This window comes from Fistularia commersonii, chromosome 1 (genome assembly GCF_037954325.1).
Source record: "Fistularia commersonii isolate RoL2024-O1a breed Wild chromosome 1, RoL_Fcom_v1.0, whole genome shotgun sequence".
NCBI classification, from domain to species: Eukaryota; Metazoa; Chordata; class Actinopteri; order Syngnathiformes; family Fistulariidae; genus Fistularia; species Fistularia commersonii.
Genome location: NC_141284.1, coordinates 24484762 through 24512725, shown reverse-complemented (window position 1 = coordinate 24512725; position 27964 = coordinate 24484762). Strand labels below are relative to the sequence as shown.

At 39.6% G+C, this 27964-nt stretch overlaps 3 protein-coding genes across 6 annotated transcripts; 2 read left to right on the top strand and 1 right to left on the bottom strand.

The window, feature by feature from the left end:
• Nucleotides 1-18: 18 nt before the first annotated feature.
• LOC147237932 (tetraspanin-3-like) lies at nt 19-6753 on the top strand. Its single transcript, XM_086147208.1, has 10 exons — nt 19-66; nt 1017-1208; nt 1303-1377; nt 1487-1585; nt 2409-2561; nt 2662-2745; nt 3523-3620; nt 5241-5406; nt 5519-5644; nt 6739-6753. Exons 2-10 carry the CDS (start codon nt 1038-1040, stop codon nt 6751-6753), a joined length of 987 nt encoding a protein of 328 aa, XP_086003334.1. The 5' UTR covers nt 19-66; nt 1017-1037.
• elavl1a (ELAV like RNA binding protein 1a) lies at nt 5280-13966 on the top strand. 4 transcript variants are annotated; one of them, XM_086156190.1, is made up of 7 exons: nt 5280-5406; nt 6739-6798; nt 8179-8359; nt 9360-9463; nt 10076-10229; nt 10352-10577; nt 11077-13966. In XM_086156190.1, exons 2-7 carry the CDS (start codon nt 6763-6765, stop codon nt 11399-11401), a joined length of 1026 nt encoding a protein of 341 aa, XP_086012316.1. In that variant the 5' UTR covers nt 5280-5406; nt 6739-6762; the 3' UTR covers nt 11402-13966. The 4 variants fall into 4 exon arrangements, with proteins under 4 accessions (XP_086012316.1, XP_086012308.1, XP_086012303.1 ...); XM_086156182.1 differs by having other exon boundaries at nt 10076-10238; XM_086156177.1 differs by having other exon boundaries at nt 6739-6799; nt 8168-8359.
• slc1a8b (solute carrier family 1 member 8b) lies at nt 11578-25654 on the bottom strand. Its single transcript, XM_086156159.1, has 11 exons — nt 25405-25654; nt 23719-23798; nt 22625-22840; nt 20270-20312; nt 19960-20173; nt 18332-18431; nt 17425-17658; nt 15805-15999; nt 15596-15730; nt 15352-15505; nt 11578-15171 (listed from the first exon to the last, which is right to left on the bottom strand). The coding sequence occupies exons 1-11, from the start codon at nt 25567-25569 to the stop codon at nt 15025-15027; spliced, it is 1683 nt and encodes a 560-aa protein (XP_086012285.1). The 5' UTR covers nt 25570-25654; the 3' UTR covers nt 11578-15024.
• Nucleotides 25655-27964: the final 2310 nt, after the last annotated feature.

Genomic DNA, 27964 nt, shown 5'->3' with positions numbered 1-27964 from the left:
AAAATGAATGTCCGAACGAGAACAGCGCTTGCAAACATCCTGGTTGTTTTCTGTCTGCTGCTGTGGGTGAGTGTCTTGATTTCCTTTCCCAGCTTTTTGGCCACAACACACCCATGGAAATGAGAAAATCCCTTTCACACTTGAGGTTACCCTGTCATTATGCAGAAATGACAAAAGTTAGACAGTTAAACAAAACTACCAGTTTGTGTATCACTGAAAACCTTTGGACATCTGAAGAGGACACGTTTTCTGCTGTTTACCTCTCTCTCTTTGTAAGTGGCAGTCAGCTTCTATTTACTTGATCTCCATGTCACAAGACATGGAACTAAAACTGTACTTTCAGAAAAGTGCAGACGAAATAAAAAATGAATACATATATATATGTGTAATCAGTGATGTGCATCAGGGGAGGCAGGAGAGGCCCTGCCTCAATTGCCAATCTTGAAAAGAAAAAAATGTAAAATGAAAAAAAGAATTAAATGGTTATATTTATCAGTGGCTTGCACTATGAAGGTATTTTTCATTTAACTTCACCAGTTTTTGTATATTTCCAATGTACATTGTTTTTTGGTCAACAACTGTATGTGTTTTACGAGTTTCCTGTGCTGAGCGATCATAAAACGGCGGCGAAGAGCACGCAGTTCTCCTGCCTCATGGAAGTCAGTGCCTCACTAACCATGAACCTCATCGTATGTCATTGTGTGTAGTTTTGTTGAGAACACTCTGTTCAGATTTAGATAAAGTTCCCTTTATATCTAAACGATAGTCGGACATACTTGGAGAAGATATGAAGGTAGTTGGTGTGAGAGAGGAAGATCCAGAGAATAGGGTTAGATGGAGAAGGTCGATTCGCTGTGGCTACCCCTGAAGGTAAAACCCAAAAGGAGAAGAAGAAGTAGAAATAGCAAATAGACCATCTCTGATAGTTTGAAGCCTCATGGTTGTGATTTTCAGCCTCAAAAGCTCTCAAGCTGTGTGTTTTTTTCAGGGATGAATGAAAGTGTTTCTGTGTCCAGGTGGTGGGCTTAGTGTTGGGCATGACTGGATTCTACTTCCTCCTCATGTACAGAAAGAGGGCTTTATTTTTCTCCCACAATTATATTATGCTCCTGGGTTTCCTGCTGCTTGCCAGTGCTGTACTCCTATTGGTCAGTGCCAGGCTCGGTTCATCCTCTGCCCACAGGCCTGTCCCCTGCAAGCAGGGGTTGGTAAGTTGCATGTGTGTGTGTGTGTGTGTGTTTGTGTGAGTGTGTGTAACTGAGTCACCATTCTAAATGTTTCAGTTGTATTCTATTGTTGCAGTTTGTGTATCTGCTGGTTGTGGTGTTTTGTCTGGAGAGCACAGCTTGTGCATTGGCCTATTTCTACTCTTCAAAGGTACTAAGAGTGATTGTGTGGTGATTTCATGTGCTGTCATGATAAACATTCAGCATTAAGCTTGATTTTAGTTTGTTGTTATCTTTTTTTTTTTCATTTTTCCTTTCAGCTGGAGTCCGAATTAACTCCTCTCAGCGAACTTTTCCGTGAATACACAGGCCGCAGCGAGGACCTCAACTCCGTGGCCGTGGATGATGCACAAAAAACGGTGTGTGTGTCATATTAGCTCAAAATTACTTGTTATGAAGAGGCAGGACAATTTTCAAGGAACTGTATACAATTTTAAAAATTATATCAAATTTTATAAAATTATATATATATATATATATATATTAAACTTTTGACAACCGCACGCTGAATATTTCCTTTACATCTGTCATTCACTGCCGTTTCATGTGCTCATTCTTTTTTTTTTTTGTATTATATCCTTCAATGCTACTAACATCCCATCATACAGTCTGGGAAGTACGATTTTCACTGTAAAGGGAAACAGGTTTTATTACTATGTACATTACAATAAACACTTTGGATTTAATTGAATTGAATCCAATGCTTAAAATGCCTGGAACTATGTAAAGCACTCCTATTAAATTTTTTGTAAATTTATTTTACTGAGTATGAAATGATTTAAATTTTTTTCTCCATATTGCATTGACAAATGTGGAGTGGCTGAAACTGATCAAAATGAAAGCTAGATTTCAGGTGGGTGGCAGAGCTTCCCATACTTTGCAACACCAATGAAACTGTGGCTCAGTGGTTTCAGATAACTGAGACAACCAAGCATAAAAGCTTTACAGTGTAAAGACAGACAGTTTGGAGGTGGTGCAGCAGTGAAGTTATATGGCATCAGTGGTATGTAGAAAGTGAAAGAGACAAATGTCACAGCAGTGAAATATGACAGCAGAGGGCATGAATAGTGATCACTGAGTGAAGACCACTACTTCCCTTAGAAACTTATTCTTCCCTAAAAAACGAGATCTGAGAACTGTTCACAAAATTCTAATATGTCACAACCATATCACTGTTGCCAGTTGCAGTGCTGTGGGATCTACAACTACAGGGACTGGCGAAAAACCGCTTGGTTTAATCAGACTGGAGGTCACAGGGTTCCACGCACGTGCTGCAACTCTACTATGACTCCCTGCAAGGGCACCATTGATCAGCCGCAGCTACTTTACCCACAGGTTCACATACAAGTACCTGCAAGTATATACAGTCAGCTAGGTGACTGCCTCTCCTTCCCTCACCATCATATAGTTGTCCGTCTTGCTTTTTCACCTTCAGGGTTGCAAGTTGAAGCTTGAGTCAACCCTTCACTCGTTGTTGGACTTTGTCATCTGGAGCTCACTTCTGGTTTTTGCTTTGCAGGTGGGACAGAGGGACAGATTTTTATTACATTTTAACACTTTGGTTAATATTTGATGTGCAATGGCAGGCTGGAGAGCCTGAACTTTATCAGGGTTTCTCACACTTAGTGTGTGTGTGTGTGTGTGTGTGTGTGTGTGTGTGTGTGTGTGTGTGTGTTTGGAGTGGTTGGTTGCTGGGCTCTTCTTTGGTTGTCATCCAAAAAAAATGGCTCTGATGGTAGAGCATCGGTCCTGCCAATTGCAACTGTCAACCTTCCAGTTGAGATGAGAGAACAACTTTCTTTATCTCGAAGGAAATGCACAACAATTTCCTTTGGGATCAATAAAATTGTTCTCCCATCTCAATTGGAAGGTTGACAGTTTGAAATCCCGGCTCTTCCTGTCCCGGGGAAACAAACTGAACCCCCCAGATTCCCCAGAGGGTCTGGTTAGAACCTTGAATGGCAGCTGTGGCACCACCAGTGTGTGTGTGAATGGATGAATGGGTGAATGTAATCCAGTCTAAAGTGCTTTCCCAAATTACAGTTTCAAAGCTTTACACTAGATATATCAGTGGGGAGCATTTATTCTAATTCGATATTGACTTTTTCTATATTTCCAATCAACTGTGAGGGGCTTTCAGTATTTAACTGCTGGTTTAGGGGTTATATGCTGGAAACGTTCCATGGTCTACAAGAAGTGAAGAGTCCTCTGCTAAGCTAAAGAAAGTATTGTGCAATTCTTTCCAAGTCTGAAATAACTCACATTTTCCTCTCTTATTTTTGCATTTATTATTCAGGCTGTTTCGATCGCAATGATGGGTCACCTCATGAGAGTTCAACTCCCCTCAGAATATGAAGGCAAAATATCAGATACTGACAAATACTACTGTGCAGTGTATCCTTTGCTCAAATGTTGTAAAAGTACACAGTGACTGGTAATTTGTATTTTCTGTGCATGATATTTTGATATGATTTTTTAATTTATGGTCCAAAGGCTGCAGAGAATTTTGTATTGCCTGCAGGTCAATAAGTCCTGGATCCTTAGTGATGTTTTGTAGTGTTTGTAGTGTTTTGTGGTGTTTGTTTCATCCACTGCAAGCTTGTTTTTGTTGTATGGAAAGTACTATTCTGTATTTTTCGTGATTTATTGCATTTTCTTGATATTCTCTGAGGCAAATTGACAGGACAGCAATTCTCAAATAAATCTATTTGCTGTTCTTCTTTGTTCTGTCAAGATGAAACTCTCAGATGTACTTGTTTTTGCTTTGTCATGGTGTACACTTTAAATCAATGGTTTTTAAAAATGTTGGATGTCTTGTGCAAAAGGGTTTAAAAGTGTTTTTTTATCATTAAAGAGACAATTTAGTTAATAAATATATTTTCATTGCAAAAATCCGAGGTTTTAAAATGCAAGAATGAGTAAAAAAAAAGCTTTATTTTAATTGAATCATTAAAGCTGTCAAATTCTAGACACATTTCTTACCGCAGATTAAAACTTACTCTCACTGTTCTCAGCTGTTTCCCCCAGCAAATCAAAGCTTTTACATTTTGATACAACAAAGAAGATATTACCTAAAAGTTGCCACACAAAATCTGAAAGAAATGGCATCGACACTTGTAGTTTAAAAAAAGAAAAAAAGGTTGACGTTATTTTTTAACCATATTCTAAATTAACAAAAGTAAAGATTCAAGAGTGTTTATTGTCACATGCACAGTGTACAAATGTGTTTCCCTGTACAGTGAAAATCTTATTTTGCTGTCCACAGTGTATTTAGATATGTGTTGATGAGAAATTGTGTATTGATGAGAAATTGATCGTAGTGTAAACCAGCGGTGGGCCTGGAAAGCCTTCTCTGCTGGCCAATAAAAATATCAGAATCACAGATGTTAATTATATTTTGTCCATGAATCCTTATTAGATTATTCCAAATAGTCTGTTCACATCCCTCCATAGCTTTTCCCCTAGTTGTGCCGCTTCCCGACTGACATTCTCATATTAAAGCATTGAACCAATCACATTTCAGCCATCATCTGTTGTCAGGCAGGGTCAAAGTCAAAGAAATCTGACCAGAGGGGCTGCACAATCAGTTCTGTACACAAAAAAAAAAGTGTTGATGACGCTATTGCTTCAACCAATCAGATTTTGAGTTGGCGACATCAAAGCCTTCTAGCAGGCCACGGCAACGTCAGCGTATTCACACCATCTGATTCGATACATTACAAAGCATAATCTCCTCTAGTGTGGATAGCAGTTTTGAGGAAAGCACAAATAAAACGTTCATGAAACAACTCCGATTTTTTGTGCGTGTTTGAGAAGAGCAAAACACTCCTTCGACAGTGAAAATTGAAACTGTGGCGTCACAAAAGGGATGGCTGAGCGTGTCGTCATAGTCGAATTTACGTGTGTGCCCCTCAAATACTCAAAACCTGATAAGAATCTCTTCGTTTCGGGCCGTTTTTTTTAAAGAATAGTAATACATAAAATTAATTTTTGTTTGATTCACTCTGTCCGCAGGGGCGGGCCCACCGGGGTGGGCGTGGTGGCTTTTCGTCAGAGGACTCCTTCGTTGGCGTTCTCTTCTCCTTCACTGCGTGCGAAACCGACCTGTAGGAAAGTGTGCATCGCCACGAGAGAAAAAGCAAGAGAAAAGCAGAGAAACGCCTATCACCCCCAAAAGCTGGTAAGACTTGAGATGCCGATAAATGCAAAACTAAGCGTCTAGCGTCCGTCGGTAGCGTGATACTTCGATGGTATCAAAGTGCGAATGGCTGACATGCTGCGGCCCTCTTTAGCATGCTAATGCTAGCTTCAGCGGCCTAGCTAGCATAGCAGGCCGCTGGTGTTTCGGCGCGGGGACAAAAACGCATTCAAACAACGATCCTCAAACTGGGGGCTCAATGCCTCAGATTACCAAGCCGGTAAGTAACTGCAAGACTATCTGCTCATGCGAGAGAAATTTGTCATTGTAACATTCCACTGATTTAAAGGCCATTATTTTGTTTTGGGTTTGGCAAGCTTGGTTGAACGTTTGTTTACCCTTTCAACCGTACATGGTGTAAAGCTAATGTTAGCTCTGTGCTCATGCCTGTCAGGCCTCAGCACGTTTCCTAGTTGCAGATCAAACCCGCGAATTATCAGAAACCAAGATCCCAAATGCACGTATAATAGGCTCTTCGTTTTCCCTTTCATATGTCACAACCAGTGGTATCGGCAATATTGTTGTTGTGTGTCATCACTGGTGGTCCAGCGTGCTATGCAAATCTTCTGGCAATGCCACTCGTTGTAACCTGAGTTAGCTTTTCACAACGTAGAAAGCCTTTCTGTCTGCATGAAGATGAGCCATTGATTGAAAACAAGCCTCATCCTGAATTCACTTTCCACGTTTCTGGAATGCAATTGCAGATATGTCCACTGTCTTCCGCTTCTGTGCATAAATTACGAATTGGTGCAGAACTATCGCATGTGATTTATGCCATAAAATGCTGACTGTTTGCACGCGCATGCTTCACGAAACGATGACATGCTGGCATGCATCCTCAGCTTTAATTGTAAAGGACAAGTATAGTAGTACAAAAGTGTAGGGGTATCTTACACTGTCACCTGGTTTACCTTAGATATTCAAATATCAAATTATATTAGTCCTTTAAAAGTAATAATTATGATGATACAGGATATGCTTTAAACCCCCTATTTTGATTTGCGACCATGTGATGAAGTCAGAACCACATTGTCATGGGGCTGTCCTAAATACTGCTCTTGACAACACAGTGTTGACATGTCCTAAGATTTTTGTCACCTCTAACTGGACCCAAAAGTTACGCAGTGAAATCCCCACAGCATTCAGCAGACAACTCTTCTGTGTCATATGATGTTTGTCCATTCAGTGCTTCCTTGATTTTATGTAGTTTTGATGAAGTTGATTTTCAGCCGTTTTAATATAATCAGTCAGTTCAGACCAGTCAATAATTCTCTTGGCACCATTGTCACTTTATTTTTGTTGCACCCTACCCAGCCTCAGGAGCAGTGAAGTGTCTTCATGGCAGTTCGTCGAGGACACATTAAGTACTTGAAAGTGAGTATTGGATCCAGTCCCTTTTTAAATAGTGTGTGACCTCCTCAAATGGATGTTAACGATTCAAAATTGATTTTGACATTCAAACTAATTCTACATTTGTTGAAAGAAATTGTACTTAAATACAAGTATGATGGTCACAAAGTGCTGAACAGTATGAGGGAATGTTGTGAGTTGTTAAATGTGAACCATCAATGCTCCTTAAAATCAAGGTGACAGCACCAGAAATCAACAAAACAGGCACATGCCACTTCCCACCAACTTTGCCCATGTCTGGCACTTTCAACACAGCCCTTTCATTCATCCTCTTGGGCAGCGCTTCTTGCCCACCAGAATACACAATTGCTACCCCTCTGTTGCATGAATGGACCTCTGTCATATTGACCACCAGCCTGTCTTCCTCTTAGACCTGCCCCCGTATCAGCCAGATGAGACACTGCTAAACCTACAGTGAATCCTTTTTAAAAACAACAATGCCAGCATCTTGTATTTGTTACAATTGTCAATATACTTGAACTGTAATTGTCAATATTTTTACATGAAACACTGTGTGGTTTTCATTATCTGGTTCCATAAGATGAACCTTTATGCTGCCGTTGATTGTCTTATTCCCATTTTGGTCGTAAAATATTCCACAGACCTCTATATGGAGGCTGGTCTTGTCCAAGCTACTACACCAAGGCTGAATTGTTGCTTAATTCTAGCCTCATGCCTGTGTAATATAGAAACTGTTGGGTGGCCTGACAGATTTAACCCTTTGTACATACAAAAGCAAAGTGACCCTTAGCCCTTTTGGTAAGAGGTTTTTCTGAAACTGGAACCATAGCTATACTCACACAAAATCCCGAGTTACAATTCCAAAAGATCAGAAGACCCAATAGTTTGTTGAAACACTACAGCATTTGAAGTATATATTATATTTTTTAAACAGAAACAAATCTTGCTTTAAATTGAACATCTACTTAAGACTTTAACATCACCCCACGCATAATTTTCATATTTAAATGTAACATTGAACGTTCATGTTGACTGCTATTTTCAATTTCTTGGTAATTTTAGGACACTTACTTTTATATCACATCTTATTGTCTGTTACCACAAATCTTTTACCGTAAATAATATTGTGACTTGCATTTAGGGATTTGTGTACCAGAGGCCTCTCTTGTTTCAGTTGTACAACATTTAAATATGGAGTTTATTTTTGTATATGAAAGTGATTGATCAAATTTGTTGCATTTGAAAAGCTGAATACAATCAGTTTAATGTTGTTGGTCAAATAACGGACTAGTCAGCCATTCACAGGAAATATCTCCTTTGAGATGCGCATACGCTGTGTGCTTATCTTGCTATGTGCTTTCGGCTTACCTGGCCGACCTGCAGGAGGTGTATGACATGTCGAACGGTTACGAAGACCACATGGGAGGGGAGGAAGGAAAGGACGCCAAGACCAACCTGATTGTGAACTACCTGCCCCAGAGTATGACGCAGGAGGAGCTGCGGAGTCTCTTCAGCAGCATCGGGGAGGTGGAATCGGCCAAGCTGATTCGCGACAAGGTTGCAGGTATGCAGCACTCTGGAGCAATGGCGAGTGACATACCAAGCCGTGACTTGACACAGCTTTTGTAATGGCAAGAAATAAATGTTTCAGACTCAAACCAGTCTTATCAGTGGCTGCTCTACTTCAGGAATGACTTACTTTTAGAGCCCGATCGATATACTCTTGTCAAATTTATCATCGTTTCTCATATATATTAGTATTGGAATATGCTTTTATCTGATATGGAAAAAAGTCATCTCAATATATTACATGTGAAATATCTGATCAGTTTGTATTGACAGTGCCAGGAGGCCCCCAGCTGGAAACAAGTTTGTGTAGATTTTGGAATTTGGTTGAATGTAGGCTGTGATGTATAGTTGCTGGTGTAATTTTATTAAACAACCAAATTCAATGGTTTTCTCATCTAATTACCAGGAGACTGTTGCTGCCTTTACAATTTTAAATATTAGTTTTTGATTTAAACATCACCTTGATTGTAATTTGCTTGTTAGCTGAGTCAATCATGAAAACACATAAATGCCATGAACTGTGAATCTTAAAGGTGTGATGAATTGATCACTAATGGGGACATTTTACATAAAAATACATTAAACATTTTGCTGACAAAACGTGAAAACAGTCCAACTATTTATCCACATAAGATTTCAGTATCGGTTGGGCTCTAGTGAAAATGAACCTCAGTCCTATTATTGTTTGGCCTTTTTAACTATTTGTTTATTTTTTTATTTGGCAATATATACAGCAACCGCCTATTTTGGCTTTTAGTAATCTTTTAATGTGATTTTTGTTTTGAAATTATTCCAATTTTATTGAGAGTTGCAAGTTTTTTAACACCATAGCCTAGCTTTATTTAATTGACCCCTGTTAAACTGTTTCTTGTTTGTTTTAGACTAGCATGCAATGTTGAGATTTGTTTTTGTTTTTAAATATTTGTTTGCAGACTTTTTTGAACTATACAACGTTTTTTTGTTTTATTTTATTGTTTTCCTTTTTTTTTCTCTAGGCCACAGTTTAGGGTACGGATTTGTTAACTATCTTAACCCTAGTGATGCAGACAGAGCTATCAGTACACTGAATGGACTAAGGCTACAGTCCAAAACTATCAAGGTAACGTGCAATAAGGTGTTCTACAATTCTCAAACCAAAGATGTCATATCATATAACTCTCCTGTGGCTCCTGTGATGTCCGCTAACTAGCTAGTACATGTCAGCCCGAGGAAGTGATACTGCTTTTACAGCCCACTTGCTGCCCTATTTGACATGTCTTTTGAGTTTGACTTAGTTTTACGTATTTGACGCATCTTGTTGGAGTCAACATATTTCATGTAATTCTGTAGCTTTTTTTTGATCATTTTATTTCCTTTTATAGTTTCCTTTCATACTTGTGACTCATTGTTGCACAGATTGAGGACTTAATATGAAATCCCACGGAGGTGTCAGTTTTTTTAATCATAAGATCAGCTAAGGGTTTTGTTTGTTTTATTTTAATGATTTCCAATAGAGCCTATTCCCCTCTAAAGAGAAACTTATGTGCAGGTTTTGATTATTTTGAATCAAAGCACTTTAAAAAGAGGCCTGTAAATATACGCATTTGTAAAAATGTGTAAAGAACAGTCAGTGCACAAGTCTTTAAATGTGAAGGTGCAGTTTCTTGTCACTTTGTGTTGCATGTGTGTAGTAGGGGAGTTTAAGCCGGCGGTTATTGCTCCCTGTTGCTAGGTGTCCTACGCACGACCCAGCTCCGATACAATAAAGGATGCCAACCTGTATATTAGTGGCCTCCCCAAGTCCATGACCCAGAAGGATGTGGAGGACATGTTTTCACGCTATGGGCGCATCATTAATTCTCGTGTACTTGTTGATCAGGCTACAGGTACGACAGGTGAATGACTTCCTTGCTTTTTCCAAATTTCCACTCTTTTATCTGGGTAATATTGTCCTGCAATGCAGTTGTGCAACCTGAACTAGTCAGCCGAGCTTTTATCTCTTACTCAGGTGTGTCCCGTGGGGTGGCATTTATCCGTTTTGACAAGCGGGCTGAAGCAGAAGAAGCTGTCAAAAACCTAAATGGCCAAAAACCTCCTGGCGCCGCAGAGCCAATCACAGTGAAGTTTGCTGCCAACCCAAACCAGGTGAAGAACACACAGATCATCTCTCAGCTCTACCACAACCAGTCGAGGCGCTTTGCGGGTCCTCTGCACCACCAGGCACAACGGTTCAGGTGAGTTTACAAACCGTACTTTTCATTTGAAAAGCATACTCTCGCACATGTGCGAATCTTAAGTGATGACATCGCCCCTGTGGTGTTCACAGCTGGTTTTGTTTAGATGTCAATTTTTCATCATCGAAGGATTTTTCTTTGCTGGCAGCTGTTAGTCTGTGTGAAATCTTATTCACTTCCTGTTTGCACACGGGAAGTGAGTGTAATATATATCTTACCTATTTATACAGATGCCTGAAGGTGTGAGGGAACACTCAGTTAATATGATTGTTTTGAAAAGTGGTTGCATTGTTTTCCTGCTTCAAAACAGAAACTATAATGTAACCATACTGAAGAAAGTCCTATCTGAATGGGAATTTCCTCAGCTATATTGTTCTTTTTCTAAGCTATATGAATGTGTGTCATCAGTGCTGCGAGGCAAGCTGTTATCCTCTGTTGAAGGCATTCCTATGCATGACGAATCTTAATATCCCTGGCTCTTTATGATTTTTATCCTTAGGTTCTCTCCCATGGGTGTTGATCACATGGGAGGCATGGGAAGTGTGGGCGTCCCGGGGAATTCCTCCTCTGGCTGGTGCATCTTCATCTACAACCTTGGCCAAGATGCTGATGAGAGCATCCTGTGGCAAATGTTTGGCCCCTTTGGCGCGGTCACCAACGTCAAGGTGATCCGAGACTTCAACACCAACAAGTGCAAGGGTTTTGGCTTTGTTACCATGACAAACTACGAGGAGGCGGCCATGGCAATCGCCAGTCTCAATGGCTACCGACTGGGAGACAAGATATTGCAAGTGTCCTTTAAGACCAGCAAAGGCCACAAGTAGAGAGACAGACAATCAGGTGTAGTGAAGAGAGGGAAATAACCTGCGCCAGAGCAGAAGTTCATGTCCGGAAAGTCTGGTGGGGTTTTCGTGTTTTCAGAGTTAAAGTGTAATGATGTTGACTTTTCTGCACCTTGTTGAACAGTGTCTAGGAACAATTCGTTGTGGCTCATCTCCTGTTTTTTCTTTTTTTTTTTTTTTTTTCTTTTTATTTGGTTATTTTTCGTTTGTTTCGTGAACTTAAAACTCATGCTTTGGGCTTGAGGACACTGTAGTTAGAATTTTCTAGGGAGAGGATGGAGAGGGCCAAAAAAATCCCAACGTATTCCCAAGAATAAGAATTGAAACAAACATTTTTTTAAAGACCATATGTGTTGCATGTTTAACAGTGGTGATTAGATACATGGGGCAGGCCTTTGCTGCCACAGAAAACGAATGAGAGGGTAAATTCTGGAAATTGTTCTCCCAAGTCTCAACATTTCACTGGCTGAAGATGTGTGTAAATATATTAAGTCTAAAGATGGCAGACAACATTTTGCTCTGAGGCAGTGGTTTCCTTTTGGAAAATCCGTGTGACCGTCCTGGATCTTTGTCATATGTAGAAATAGATGCCTTAAATTATAATCCAGCGGCCACGCAGACCAACAATACCACTCACTGTCTCCAGTCAATCTGAGAGCAAAAGCACTTTCATACAATCTGTTTTGGGTCGCCACGAGGATCAGTCTGTGATGTTAATCTACGCGTTCTGCTCACCTCCCTGTCAGATTTAACAGTTTCATTGTGACAAACCCTGGAGGGAAATGCTCTTGTGATGTGTTCCACATGTAAAGTGTCTTTTTTATTATCCAGTGTTTTTTTCAGAGGAGTCTTGTTGAAAACAAGTCCAGTTGAGGAGTAGGATAATTAGATGGACCAAAAGCAAACAGATTGACTTTTATGACCGTAAGCGGTTTGTGAGCAGATTTTGATTTGGTAAAATTGCACCGTTCTCTTTATTTTCTTAATTTTTGAGCGGTACTAAGATTGATATCCAAGGTTCACTGAGAGCATCATCACTGCCTCAGAGGGCTCCGTTTTTCTTTTCTTTTTTGGGGGGGGTTTATTTGTTTTCTTTTGACTTTTTGATATTTTTTCCCTTGAATATTTTTATTAGTTACAATGTAAGTTACAACCTCTTTTCGAGTGTATCACAATTTTGATTGAAACTAATGGCCTTTGTTAATGATTTAAATTAGATTTGCTTTGTTTTCTTTCTTTTTCTTTTGGTTGTTTCATTTTGAACTCAAATCTATTAAATTTAATTTCTTTTCGCTGAACATTTTGTTTCGTTTGTTTCTTTTCGTCTTATTTGGTTTGGAGTTATTTTTACTAAACAATAGTAAATCTGCATTTGTGATGAGACAAAGTTAAAGCAACTGACACTTAAAGGATTTGAGAGGCTTTAAGATGTTTGAAGGGAAAAAATAGATAGTGTGTGTGTGTGTGTGTATGCGTGTGTGCGCGCGTGTGTGTGTGTGTGTGTGTACAAATGTATATACATATCAACTGATGTTAGGCAAAACAAGATTAACCTGAGCTCATTGAAGGTGGCATGAAAGTTTTGTTTTTCAAGTTTTGGATCCCTGATAAAAATCTAAATTACAAATAGAAACTATTTTTGAAGTCAATTCTTTTTTGATACCAGATTTCCTTCATGACATCTGTTGAAAAGTGACGTTCTTCTAGAGTCCTCGCTGATTAACTTAAAGAGGTTCTGAAGTAGAAACATTTGAGCAGTCAGGGTTAGTTGTGATTTGTTCTGCAGCAGCCGTGTCCTGACACTTGGAAGCTGCAAGGGGATGAAACCCACCGCTTTTGAACCCACAACCATCTGATCGGTGCCTAGTGGGAATTTCGTTTTAACATTTGATTAGTTTCAATTCAGGAAGTATTCCTTTTATAGCAAGGAGTACTGTTGTTTTTTTTTATTTTATTTTGTATTTATTTTTATTACTCAATCTGACACGATTTCCTTCAGGGTGTTTCGGCCAAGGTTAAAAGTGTATTGATTTTGACCGACTGCTCCGAATAGCAAATGTTCCCCAGTTGAGCACCTGCCTCACTGTTTTAAGGCTCCAGTCAAACCAGTTCTTGTCCAGCTCCCATCACCTGAGAATGGCCCATTCCACTACAGGCTTCAGCTCGCCGTCTTAAAAGGTCTTGTTAAGTTCAATGTCAATTTTGTGCAATATTTCACAACTTGCTAAAAGCAGGGAGGAGTTTCTTGTGATCCTGGACTGTTACCTTTTTTTTTTTTGTCTTTTTATAATTTTTTTCTACTGACCAATCAAAATGCAAGGGATTTGTTGGAATTTGCAGAATAAACTGCATTCTGCCTTAATTTATGAGAAGGAAGAAGTGTATTTTACATCAAGAGGTGGCGCATATTTATTGATGTGTTTGGTCATTGTGTTTATAATGGATTCTTTGTTGGTTTTGAACAGATAAAGTTTAAAAAGTCCATTAAATGTCTTCTAACATTGGATCCTTTAAATAAATAAAGACGTGGTGGCTTTTCAAGCGTGAAATAATGAAATGTCTTCTGAAGCTTGTCTTGAAAGGACCTGTGCGTGCAGGTACTCCCTAATATTGTGGCACATAGATTGTTTTAGAGTTATCAGTATTTAATACAAGCTCTTCAGTTGTTTGTATTTATAATTAGGAGGACTTCATTATCAGCTTACGTTTCTCTACCCAACAACTTTTTGCTTCATCTGACAATAAAACATCAATGAGCACCCTCTGCTGGACATAAGACACTATTTAAATTGGGTGGTCAAACAGCCGTAGGCCAGGGTTCCCAGTGTAAGGAGAAATCATGGGTGCTTGTAAGACAAATAGGTGGGTTTATCCATTAATCTTCATGAGATTACAATTCTTTTGTAATAAACTAATTTTCCTGAATGAATTCCTTTCAAAGTACTAGGGAAAAAAAAATATCACACACACTTTGCATTAAATAAACCCAAAACATTTGTAAATCCCAAGTTCTTCAGAGAAAATCCTGCATTAATCCCATTTCAATCAAAGAAATATTCAGTTATATAAATGAAATTACTGTTTCCGGGGTGGGGTCAATAACACCAGTTTAAAAGCACATTAATTTTTTATTTATTTTTTATTATAAAACAACACGATATTCAAAGCTTAAGGTATAAAAAAAGTTGATCGTCATATGACTTATTGCACTAAGATAGAGTAACTAGTGATGAAGAATACTTTGACAGGCTACTTTTCTCTAGTGACCTTCAAGTCTTCCAAGTTCTCAGCATGAGCTGAGACGCTGATAAGGCAGCCGCAGTCCTCCAGTCTCAACCTGAAGCTTCCTCGAGGCGCATGACGATTGTTAGCAGCACGTGGTTCCCACACACTCCATGTCTGTGTGATCCGGTTCACGGGTGGGACTCCTTCACACGGTTTCTCTCCCCTTCTCCAAGTTGAGACAGTTAAAAGCTCATCACCTCACGAAGGGTTGAGCACGGGCATGGCAGACGAAAATCCTAACCTCGAAGGATCAGGCAACGTGCTGGAGGCGGCGATGTCACCCCGACTCCACCCATGTCCCCCCTTCCCATCCTGTCTTCTCACACTTGGCAGAGGCTGTAACAGGCCACGGGTCTCTCCATGACGCTGTCCCCGTCCACCTCGAACACGTAGTCGCAGCGGTGGGCGATCAGGGGCGCGTCGGACAGTGCCACGCTCTGGTTGCCTATGGAGATGACCGTATCTCTCTGCAAGGAGGGAGGAAGGAGAAGCCTGAGAATGACCTTTGCTTGTTTTTAAATCCGCACCTTAAGCTTTTTAACCAAGACCACATGGTTCCTACCTGCAGGCCTTTATACTGTATGTTTTTGTATATGTCGGTGTGTGTATGTATGTATAGCCTCTGTCATTTGACGTCATGTGTTTACCCGTTTAGAGTTTCCTCCATGATTTGTAGCACTCGCAGTCTTAACAGCGGTGGTGGCAGCAGCCGCCCTCTCAAAGTCCTTCTTGCAAATGTGAGCCATGATTCCAGCGGCCAAGGCATCACCGAGGACGTTGATCATTGTCCTGAATCGGTCTCTGGAGGTGAAAACAGATAAACGCAGAATTTACCATTTGCTCTCGATGGTATGCGAGATTCTCTTAAATTGTAGGCTTTGCGTAACTCACAGAACCCAGTCAATGGCCACAATGAGGGAGATGTCAGCAGGTGGTAATCCCACAGAGGTCAGGACAATCACCATGGTAACCAGGCCTGCTTGCGGTATCCCCGCTGCCCCGATGCTTGCAGCGGTTGCTGTTATACTGATGGGAAAGCAGTCCAGTTAAATGATCACGAAACACTTACTCAAAGAGGATGCAGGGGAATCGGTCGGTACCTGATCGTGACCAGCTGACCAAAGTCCAAGTCGTACTCGTTGACCTGAGCGATAAAGATTGCCGCCACCGCCTCATACAGTGCCGTCCCATCCATGTTGATTGTGGCTCCCACAGGCAGCACGAAGCGAGCGATCTGCCGGTCCACGCCGCAGTTCTCCAGCAGACACTTCATGGTGATCGGCAAAGTAGCCGAGCTGCAGGGGAAGGTCGAGGGCAGAGGTGAAGAGACATGAAGACTTAACCAACAGAGAGAGTTTAAAATTCCCAAAGAAACATTTGTATTTGATTATAGTCTTAACCAAGAAAGATGCTCTATATTTTGTTTCACCATGAAAGAATACAAAGACAACTCTTGTTTAGTGAAGTAGCATTAGTACGCTTAGTGCTTAGCGTCGAAGATAGTGTTTTCGAAAGTCTCTGAAATGCATTGTGTTACTTTATGAACAGTAACAAAATGTATTCAAAATGGCTTTTGATGAATGTTTTTTCATACTTATTTTTTATTGCCATACAGCTTTACTTGCGTGCTCCCATAAGTTACTTGCGCTCTTATAAGTTACCCTACGTTCCTGTCTTTTCTGGAAAAAGGTGTTTACGACACCCATTTCCATCTTCTTTGCAAAGTCTACCACCACCTGTCCCTCAGTGTTCCTATTCTGTATACCAAATCTGCGCATTACTTCTTCATCACCTCTATTGCTTGCACCAACATGCATTGAAGTCTGCACCACTTCATCTGACTCATTCCAGAACTCCCTCTCCTCTAACTCACATCCAACCGGTAGGGCATAGCCACTAACAACATTGAGCATCACACCTTCAATTTCTAGTTTCAGACTCAAAAGTCTATCTGACATTCCTTTCACCTCCAGAACATTCCTAACAAACTCCTCCTTCAAGATAACTCCTACTCCATTTCTCTCCCTGTCAGTACCATGACAGTACAACTTAAAGGCTGCCCCTAAGCTTCTAGCCTTACTGCCTTTCCACCTGGTCTTCTGGACAGACGGTATATCCAGCTTCCTTCTCTGCATCATGTCGACCAACTCTCTCCCTTTTCCCGTCATAGTCCCGATATTCAAAGACCTAACTCTCAGTCCCAGACTCTTGCCTTTCCTCTTCTCACTCTGCTTCCGAACACGCCTTCCTCCTCTCCTTCTTCGACCCACTATAGCCCAATTTACATTGGTACCCTGTAGATTATCGGTGCCAATGGTGTCCGTTGTTAACCCGGGCCTCAACTGATCCTGTATGAGATTATTAGATTCGATTTGCATGTTTGGCTATGGCAAAAGTTTTACGCCAGATGCCCTTCCTGACTGAACTGTCTGCATTTATCTGGGCTTGGGACTGGCTCAGGGAGACACTGGCCGGTGCCCCCTCCCCCCAAGGCTGCATTGTCTAAATAATACTGATAGCAATTATAAAACATTAAAAACTGATACCTGGCAAAATATTAAATATATTTCAAGAGTGCCACATAAAATTTGAAAAAAAAAAAAAAAAAAAAAATCAAATAAACCATGCGAAGACAGAAGTCTTCATTATATTTAGAAATAAATTGTGAATGGACCATTTACTAATGGTGGTTAAATGTCACAATCACTGTCTCCCCTCACCTTGAAGAGGTGGCCAAAGCGATGACCAGTGCCTGCAGTAGCCCCCGGATAAAGGGGAAGGGGTTTTTACGTGTGAAGAAGAAGTAGAAGAGCGGCAGCAGGATGAGGCCGTGCACAAACAGACCGGACAGAACCGTGATGAAGTACATCCCCAGCTTCTCTCCAAGGTGGGCCGGGTCATGCATGTCCAGAATCTTCCCTGCCACCAGGAACACAATGCCAAAGGGGAAATACCTGTGGGAGGCAAGAGTGTGATAGAACATTTGAATACCCTTTTCTGAAACTTTCTGATACGTTTCCTGTTATTTGTGACAGTGTTACGATATTCAAAACCAAGATTTTTGACAGACAACAGTCATCATTTGAATCACATCTTGCAGTTAGAATGAAATACATTTCTTTATGAGCGTATGGTTCTTCTTCAATATCTTATCTTGCATTTATAGATTCGCACGTGTTACTACTTCAAGTGGAAGCCGAAAACCCAAACACACCAAATGTAATTTTGTAATATTAGATATGTTACACCTCTAAAATTGCACAATCATGCTGGAGAGTGAAGGAACGCTAATTAGATCAGGTGTTCAGAAGTCACATGGAGTGTGATGCACCCAGGGTGCTTTCCTTACCACCTGTAAGCGTATAAGCACACATCTCTTTTACGCAACCCTCCACCCCTCACCCCCACTCCATTCACAACAGGCTTAATCCATGACTGGTCCTCCTGCTGTAATCACCTGCCGTGAGAATGAGAGGACACTTCAGGCGCCACTGAGCTGTTGGATGATGTGTATTTTTAGATAGAATATGGCTGTGGTGTCCTATTTTAGACATAAGTCAGTGGCAGGGCCCTTTTCTTTCCCACCTGCAAGTGTGTGTGTTAGAGAGAGAGAGAGTTTAAATTTACCACATTGCTGCGTTAATGATCTTCATGACGCACTCATTGATGCACTGACACACGTTGACCAGCGGCGCTCCACGTTCCCCCATCTTCCCCAGGAGGAGACCTGAGAACATGCAGCACGGTCACGTGGAGGCTTGTTTGAACACAACAACTTGAGCAGTAAAGGATATAAACGCAACAAAATTAACATGTACATTTTATAATTTTGTTATGTTTTAGAAATGCAAGGGTAATAAAAGGCTATTCTGTTCTGAACATTTTACAATTTCATGGTCATTTTCCTAAATGGTTACAGTTTCATTGCAGATTTCCACCCATTTATTGGGATTTCCTATTGATAATGCACATTTCTAATTGATTCCTTATTCCAATGTTATTTTAATAGTGTCTAACTAAGAAAATTAAACGTATGTTTATGAAAACAGTAGTGACAAGTTGTTAGCAAAAATCATCTAATTTAGGAAAACCACACATTATAAGGCCATTAAATAAAAAATAATTTCATATTCTGATGGCTGTTGCTTAATAAAACATTTTTAGTTTGAAATAAAGACACAATAATCTGATGAGTTAAATAACAGTTCTGTTGTTTATTTAATAAAAAAGAAATTTTCATCAAAGTTGGAGTTATAAGGAGTGATGTTGGACCAAATCGATGAACTTTTTTTCCCAACATTGGCTTTTTTTAATATGTTATTTAAGTACAAAAGCAGGCGCCATCGATCAAACTGTTTATGCCCCCTGCTCTGCTGAGTCGCACAATCGTTTTTGGTGAGTCAGCAGGAACAGTACCAGGACACTGGCCTGCCTCTCTGGACCTGGATTATAATTAATGTCATTAATCAGACTGGGAAATGACGTGTCAAAGAGCCAGTGGTTCTCAAGTCAGCTCTCGCCGATGCAAATGTCATGACTGATGGCAGCAAGAAAGCAAGTCCAATATTTTACGTAAGCAGACCTCTAAGGTTCATTTGATGTCAACATCATAACAAATTCATTTTAAAGAAAACTAAGAGTGTTATGTTATATTATTATAGTGTTATCTTAACACTTCCGAATTATTTTAAGACCCATCAAAACAAGATGAGGCTCTATCTCGTGTTCAACCTTTGACCTGGGAGGTACTACACCATTTCAAAAGATGGAACACACACACACACACACACACACACACTTCCAAGCAAACACATGATATTTATTCATTTCTTCATTATTTATACTGACAAGCCTGCACTCTGGGTTGTGAGGGTACTTGAACCTATTGCAGCTGTCATTGAGCAACAGGATCCGGGACTGGTCGCCAGTCGATCAATAAGGCCACATATTTATATTTATATTTATATTTATATTTATATTTATATTTATATTCATATTTATATTTATATTTATATTTATATTTATATTTATGCACTTACTGTATGTTTATATTGTGTATATAAGTAACATTTATTTTCCCGTTTACTATGGAAACATTAGGAGTGGTGCCACAAAGGATGAGTTCCACTGGTCATTTAAAAAGTCCATTGATAATATTAGTAATAATTCATTTTAAACTTCAATAACCTCAGGTAAAGCAATAGTTTTGTAGCTCTGGATTCTGTTTTTGTGTCTGGGCGGCGCGATGGTCTCACCCATGGTGGCAGAAAAGATGACGATTCCCAGGACGTTCATGCCCTTGCTGGTGCTTGGGACCATCTTGTACTTGATATCCGGCGCAGGCGTGATCTCCAGAAAAACCGGGTGTCCCAGACGGGGGTTGTGGTAGTCGGGCATGACGTACACATAGTTGGCCTGCGACTCCTTTATGTTGGAGTTCTGCACAATGGGTATCAGGTCTGTTCGATACTGGATTTGGAGAAGAGACGAATGGAGGAGGATTATTAAAGGTTAAAAGGTTTAATTTGTGAACTGGAATTACAACTTGTATCTTTGTGAACTCACCTGCTGAAAAGTAGCTTCAATTAAATTTGAAGGGATCATGTTCCTATTAACGACAAACAAAGAGTGTCATATATCTCTGGTGGATATATTCAATTACAGATCTGTAAATAAATCTGTGCTTTTTATTTTTTAAATTATTCTATAGCCAGCAGGTCAACATGTAAATTTCTTATGATTCACAACATTCCATGAATATGGCTTGAATTTGTGAATGATTTTGAAATTATTTTTTTTTTAATTCTGGACAGAATATGACTTGTAATTCACCTGAACATCCATTTTCAGGGATTTTGCACGTGTGCTATCAGGTATCCTCATTCACTCTTCCCATGATGTCTTTACTTATGTGCCCTCAGTCATAAATGATAGTCAACTCATACTGTCTCCCAAGTCCCTGGGCTCTGTGATTTTGCAGATTCCAGGGTGGCGTGGCTTCACCCACTGCAGTGGCCTTGCCAGGCAACCACAAGTGTAATTTATTTTATGAAAATTAAAGCTGTATTTCTATCATGACGGTTATTACAACTGTTAACACCGCTGTTATCATTAGTATTAGACCTGCATTTCCCAACCGCCATTCCTCCCTCTATCACACTTTTCTATCTCGCTTTCTAGGCCGCCCACATCGATGTATTCACCGCTGTTGCCAAGAGCTTGCTTATGGGGGAATGTTGGTTTTCTGGAAATTATTTTCGAGATTGATGAGTGTCATCAGATGACTCTGATGTGATTTGGCACCATATAAATAACCTCTGGATTGACTTGACTTGATTGATCCCAGAATAAGTGATTTCACAAATGCAGGGAAAATCTACACTTTAATCACATTGGACAAAAAAATCTCAGTGTCAATCCACCCATCCGAGTGGGTTAGAAACAAACGCGGAACAACAGGAAGACTGAAAGCTTACGACCATTGACCTCTTTTGCATGCAGCATAAGCAAACATATGAAGCGTAACATTATCAGACCCTAATGTTACCCTAATGTTAATGATGTTAGAGCCAATTAGGTTGAATCTCTAAAATACAAAACAGGTTCTTAATATTTTTATTATATTATATTATTTATTTTTTATAATAATCCAATCATGTTATTGACAGATTTCTTCTGAATTTGCCTTTTTTAGCTAACCTGTGTGTGTGTTTTTTTTTTCCAGGGTCTTTATTTGCATACACTTGCTAATTCTTGGATAACAAGTCACCAGAGGACACAGGTGTGAAAGGTGAAAGGAGACAGGGCTTCATCAAGCACTTGCTGTATTTATTTGTTCGTGCGTCAGCAATACTGAACTCAGCCCGGTAAATTGTAAGAACACGTAACAGGGCTGACATGTAAACCTAACCTTTAACATACACACAGTGATAGCCGCTTGCTCAGTAATCTAATTTTGGAAGACGGTATTAGTGAATCCCAGACATGAATGGCCTGTGACAAGTCCGACTGCACACACACCAGACAGCAGCCAGTAATTCACACAGTGTAACCCTTGGGAAGATCCTTCTAAGAAGGTGCCGGATTACAGTTAAGACACTATTCTCAGCTGAAGTGACGCTGCAACTTTTTCCAAAGGAAATGGAAATTCGTTTTTCATGAAGATGTCGCCGTTTTTTGAATTCGATGATTCCCTTTTAATTTATTTTGTCGCAAGCAAATGAAATAGATCGTTTTTTTTTTTTTTTGTTGTTTTACGGTTACTTTTGGAGGTTGTAGATTTCGATTCCTAATACCTTTGGCTTTCGTGAGTGTTTCATGATATCTGACTCAACCTCTGTAGTGGAAACTATTATGTCAGCACTCAGGATCACGCTGATCCCATAAGGGTTTGTGGTTAAGCAGCTTCCTGTTGCAGATGAGGCAGGGAGTATCCCGCAGCTCTAAACTGAATATGTGCTGAATTTAACTGACCAATACAGGTAGAGGGTCTTACACCCCAAAGCTGCATTCTGGAGCGCATCAGTGACAAAATACAGCAGGTGGGATATCACAGATTGAGATGATATGACATCCTGTGCAATGAAAATCAACACAGGAACATGTCAGGGATGGGGAACCTAAAAAATGTTTTTCCATGCTATCTGACATATTGTGCAGAGTCAAGGGATTTGTTTTTTGTTTTACTGTTTCATACAGAGCCATGCAAGTACGGCTTCCCTTCCACAATTGTCTTACACTATACAGGAATATAGGAATAGAGGTTGAACTCTTCATGTCGCAGCATCGTCTGATATCACAGCTTGATTAAAAAAAAAGTCTACGGGTTGAATAAAGCTTTTTTTTTTTTTAAATATCTATTCTATTTTGTCTTGAGGGAGTCAGAATGGTCTGTCCCGGATTGCATATCTGAGTGTTTACCTGATGAGGTCGAGCAGGGCGTCAGCTGAGGTCATCACAGGCCCCGAACTGGCATGATGGCCCTCCTTCTCGGAGCCGGTCCCAGGGTGGATGATGAGCACCAACACGATGCCGACGATGACGGCGATGAAGGTCGTCCACAGGTAGTAAGTGATAGTCAAGACCCCCAGGCGACCGCTAGCCTTCGTGTCCATGGCGGACAGGCCGGACATAAGACTGTGTCACATATCAGGGGGTTCATGATTGGTTAGAACCAGGAAGATTTAGTTACCATCATTTATTTCAAAATGCGCTCTCTTTTTTTGATCATCTTAATATCTTAAAGCCTGCAAAAATTAGCAAGAAGGGAATAAATCCATAGTATTCCCAAAATATTAACATTTCTGGGTGAGGTATTGTCTCAATTGATTGTTTGCTGTCTTGATTTCTGTGTAAAGTTATACTTTGTTATTTTATATAGATTCATGAAATTAAAAAAAATCATAATCAAACATTAGTTCCAGAAATTGCCATATGATTACATTAACATATAGCATGTAACACAATTCCGTTGTTCAAATTTTATATTATAAAAATCATTAAAAATCATTAAAGTCTTTTCCCTTGAACTATTTATTCTCAAATACAAAGTAGGAATGAAAATAACACCCACCCCCCCCTCCTAACATTTCCTACGTTATTGATACTGCTGGTGCTTTATCTACCAAAATATAATGCAAAACCTGCAAAAACAATCTTCATTCGGTAGAATTAATGCTTTAGAAATAAATGTTTCTCATTTTAAACGCAGATATAAGAACTGACAACAAGATGTTGTTGTACCACCTTAATTCTGATGTAATTTCTGCAACTGGCCGCAATGTTGATACTTTTTTTTTTTACTGTCTAAAAAGCAGTATGGAGCCTGTGATCAGTGCAATATGCTGTTTTGTTATATTTTTTTATTCATATTTGAAACTTTGCAAGTGGTGATGCCAAACATTGTCTTTTCTCAAGTTTTCTGTGATCCAGGAAAACACTATGGCAGTTTTAACAGACATTGATTTTTACAGTCATTTTCCACCTGTGCGCAGAGCCATGGGGGGAGTTTGTACCTGGAGGTGATCAGAGGCAGAATCAGCATCTTTAACATTCTCATCAGCAGCTCCCCGGGAAAGGAGAAGTAGATTTTGGCCTGTTAAAGAGAAACAACAAAACCAATATATTTTTATTTTATTTTACTATTAATCAAGTCTTTAAAATATTTTTTTTCCCCAGCGCTTTTTAAAATTCTGCATTCGGACTCCATTCATGATGGGTAATGAATTCCAGTGAAGATATAATCAAAACTAATGTGTCAGTTTTGTATTGTATTTTTTTCTCATCTCATATTTGTGTTTTTTGAATACCACATTTATTTTAAACTGCTCAGATGTTGACCACAAATATGCCCCTTTATGAATGATCATCTGATGAAGTATCATCTTTGCTGAGTTTTGAATGGCAGCTTTTACAAGGGATACATAATGGCACAGCCCTGTCACAAATGATATCTAATGTAAAGTAGCAAGATCTGCTTTATCATTGGACTGAATTTCAGCTGTTTTAAATATCAATGCATTACACTGTTGTTTCTCAACGCCAGAGTGATTACTTGAATCAGCTCTGGCAATATATCTTTGGTATGACAATAATGATTCTGAATATGTCCCTTTGTCATTTGCTGTTTTTCCTTCACAATCATAACTGAGTCTTGCATCCTTTTTGTTGTCTGTATTTGCATATTGTGAAAAGCTCTTGTTTTTCTCCTGTGATTGATTTGGTTAATTAGTTGTTGATGAATTAATCCAGCTTACAAGAGACTTTAAGCGGCAAGAGACAACATTAAAAAGCAGAGTAATGTTGTGGACAGCGGGCATATTTGAGGTGTCCTTTTAGGCCTGCTCTTTGGAGCTCAGTGTTACAAAATCCAATCCCATCATAGTAGTTAACAGTAGTAGTTTTTAGGGTTAAAATCAAGTTATTGGATGATATTATCCCTTTAAGACTCAAAACATGGTCAATATTATGTGGTATGAATTTTACAGTTTTGAATAAATTCAAAATCATGAATCGACATTTAATAATAATTAAAACTTCATACATTTCTAATGATTGCTTTTAATAGCATTAGCAAATTGTCAACAAGGAATTAAATCTTGATATCCTGCCTTCACGTCCTTCACGTCTAGCCTCTAATGCATTACATTTATTGATTAATCAAGTTTATTACATATTTTCTCATTATCTGTTGCCTTAACATTTATAAACAATAAATTGGTCTTTTTGCTGCTTTTGAATCTGAAGTTTATTACCTATTTTCTCATTATCTGTTGCCTTAACCTTTATAAACAATAAATTGGTCTTTTTGCTGCTTTTGGATCTGAAGCGAGAGTCATGCTCATTAAACTTCCAGAGCCTTTATGCTTAATATTTACAAAGGCTTTGCTTGCCATTAATCACATTTAATCACATTTAATCACATCAATCACACGCAAAACAACACAGTTGATAAATTCTTTGCAAAGGACTTACTTAGTGATGGTATAATGATATTAGATTCTTTTTCAGGCCTAATTAACACCTTACTACCTTTTCAATAACCACAATGGCCCTCATATTATGTTACCATCCATCCATCCATCCATCCATCCGTCCGTCCGTCCGTCCGTCCATCCATCCATCCATCCATCCATCCATCCATACATCCATACATCCATACATCCATACATCCATACATCCATACATCCATACATCCATACCTGTGTGGAAAGGTTGAGAGAGCGGAGGAGAAATCCCAGCACACAGCCTGTCACAACAGCAAAGACTGACAATGTCAGTAGGCCATTCCTCTTGCAATAGTCCCTCACATATGCTGTGATTTTCTGCGACATTACATCCGGTAACATCTTCTTAAACATCTCCATCCTGATTCAGGCTTCGGTATGAATCCCAGCAGACCCCCCCGCCCCCCCGGAATGACTATCCGTATCTCGGATACTCGCCGAATGGGATCAAAATGTACTCCGCCGGGTCTGAGGAGAAGGACAGTGAGAGAATCTGATTTGTAGTCCGGTCTCACACTGAGAAGCTCATCCTACCTTAGAGAGGAAGTGTTCTCTTAGTAATTCCTGTAAAAGCATTCACAAAATGGATTATCCCGATCTCACGCCAGTCAGGCTTAAGAGGACAGAGAACAAGACATCACAACTGACCGTCACAACTTATCAAGTTCACAAAGTCTGTTTTCAGTCAAAGAAACTCTTATCTGTGTTTCTGTTTTATCTCATTGACTCTTGTCTTGTTTCCGATCTGCACATCCTATCCATCTTCTCCCCCCTGTGTAATTATCAATAAGGTCAACCTACGTCTGATAACCCCAGCTACGTCTTGTCATCTTCTTGGCCGGCCTCCCAAATCTTTCACTCTCGAATCTCCCCGATCACAGTATAAGAATACAAACAAAATGCAATTTTGTATCATGTATCAAGATGGTATGTAATGCTTGGTGGCTGACCATTTAATGGTGGATGAACACTGCTTTTCATGATGCATTGTGAGATACTTTGTATTGGTATAATACAATTAAGGGTTAAAATTAATCTTCCCATGTGGTGAGGTAGCCTCTCACAATGGCAATAAACTGTCAACATTTTCAATTAAACGCTTTACAAAAGGTAAAATCACAAATGAGCTAGCCCTCATGCATGAGCTGCATGTGTGAAATTGAAAGTCACTCCTCTGTTCTTAGATGGTGCACCCTGCAGGTAGATTACCCGAGGGCAGAGGTCAAAGGTATGCCTACAGCATCAGTCGGGTGTCCTGAACATGCTCTCTTGTGCTCTGAGGCTGCAGTGACGCTCGGCTCTGCATAGGTCAGGACTTTGGATGCTAAGTAAAGACAGGTTGGCCCGCAGAATTGGCTTCAATCGAATTTGATTTTGTCGGTTTGAACTTCACAATCAGGCTGGTTAGGGGAAAAATTCAGTTTTGTTGTCATTTGAGAGCAATTACATGAACTATAATTGGACGGGCTGTAGAATATTTAAGCTTGCCTGCACATTACATGAAGTTGGGCTTAAGTATGATAGGGAATCATCTGAAAAATAATTTGTCGATCAGCCACAGGGTGAGAGGACGTGCAAAAATTCTAACATTCAATCAAACATGCCTCAATGTATCCAGTGAGGACTGTTTGCATGTCTTGGTAAATCTGCAGTTTAACTACGTCACAGAGTCTTTGGTAACCTGGACACAGATCCAAATTTGACTCTCTCCTGCTCAACAATGCCTTCCTACGTCAGCTGAATCCAATCCGATAACAGGTAATCCTTGTTTTTAACAATGGGAACAACCTATGTTTCAGCAGTTCAAAAAAAAGACAAAAAAATGATTTTTTTACTATCATGTGGCAACAGAGGAGAGCAATTTAGAATGATAAATTAGTTTGTTATCCATTCATTACGTTCCTAAACTACTAAACTGACATAGGCTGGATTCATTGATAATAAATCATAAAAAAGGGCATTTTTATATTGTAGTCTAACCACCATTACCAAAACAAAATCACTGATTCTAAAAATATATAATAATTATAATATTAATATTTTGATATATTTTTTACGATTAATTATAATAACTGTAGTAATAAACTAGGGACATTAGACACTAATTTACTCTGAATTGATTGAATTGTTTATTTTATTATTGTTTATTCATTTTCACTTGATGTAATTAAGAGATGTCAGTTTAGGACTTGCACACTATAAGGCCTTAATCTTTACATCTATGACGATGCAATGTATGAGCATTCAAAATCAAAAATACATATGCAAAGGTTCCTCGTGATGTATCAGAATAAATAAAGTAACATAAACACAAACTGAAGTATTGGAACAACAAGCTGGTCGGCTTAAGATTGTGGACTGATTGATTGGGACAGCTAGAAGATGTTCCCTGCTAAGCCCCTCGCGGAACAAAATAGTTTCCTAAGGCAATAGTGATCAGTCTGTTGTGAAGGCCCTGACCTCTGAGAGGCCAGTGGTCTGCTCGGGGTCTGACGGTTGCCTGAGGAAGACAATGAAAACAAACAGGGGACAGTGGGAATTAAAAGGAGGTTGCTACGCATTGGTTTACAGGGGCCAGCCATAGATTTATCTCCAGCGCCCTCATTGCTATGCTATTCCCCCATCTCTCTTGTAAACAAAGCTGCCTACAGCTCTCGACCAACTCTGTAAACACACATGTTCACATTCCCTTTTTTTTTTGCTCAAATTGCTGTCAGATATTTGACTGTTGCAGCTCCTGTTGTCCAGCCTGTGT

Coding starts and splice junctions, on each gene's coding strand:
- LOC147237932 (XM_086147208.1), top strand. CDS start 1,038: ATGACTGGATTCTACTTCCTCCTCATGTACAGAAAGAGGGCTTTATTT. Junction 3,621..5,240: donor GACAAATACTACTGTGCAGT/GTATCCTTTGCT, acceptor CTCTGTCCGCAG/GGGCGGGCCCACCGGGGTGG. Junction 5,407..5,518: donor CCTATCACCCCCAAAAGCTG/GTAAGACTTGAG, acceptor GGCCCTCTTTAG/CATGCTAATGCTAGCTTCAG.
- elavl1a (XM_086156169.1), top strand. CDS start 6,763: ATGGCAGTTCGTCGAGGACACATTAAGTACTTGAAAG. Junction 6,800..8,167: donor ACACATTAAGTACTTGAAAG/TGAGTATTGGAT, acceptor CGGCTTACCTGG/CCGACCTGCAGGAGGTGTAT. Junction 8,360..9,359: donor GATTCGCGACAAGGTTGCAG/GTATGCAGCACT, acceptor TTTTTTCTCTAG/GCCACAGTTTAGGGTACGGA.
- slc1a8b (XM_086156159.1), bottom strand. CDS start 25,569: ATGGAGATGTTTAAGAAGATGTTACCGGATGTAATGTCGCAGAAAATC. Junction 22,841..23,718: donor CTGCCTCTGATCACCTCCAG/GTACAAACTCCC, acceptor TATGTGACACAG/TCTTATGTCCGGCCTGTCCG. Junction 20,313..22,624: donor GCCCTGCTCGACCTCATCAG/GTAAACACTCAG, acceptor TGTCGTTAATAG/GAACATGATCCCTTCAAATT.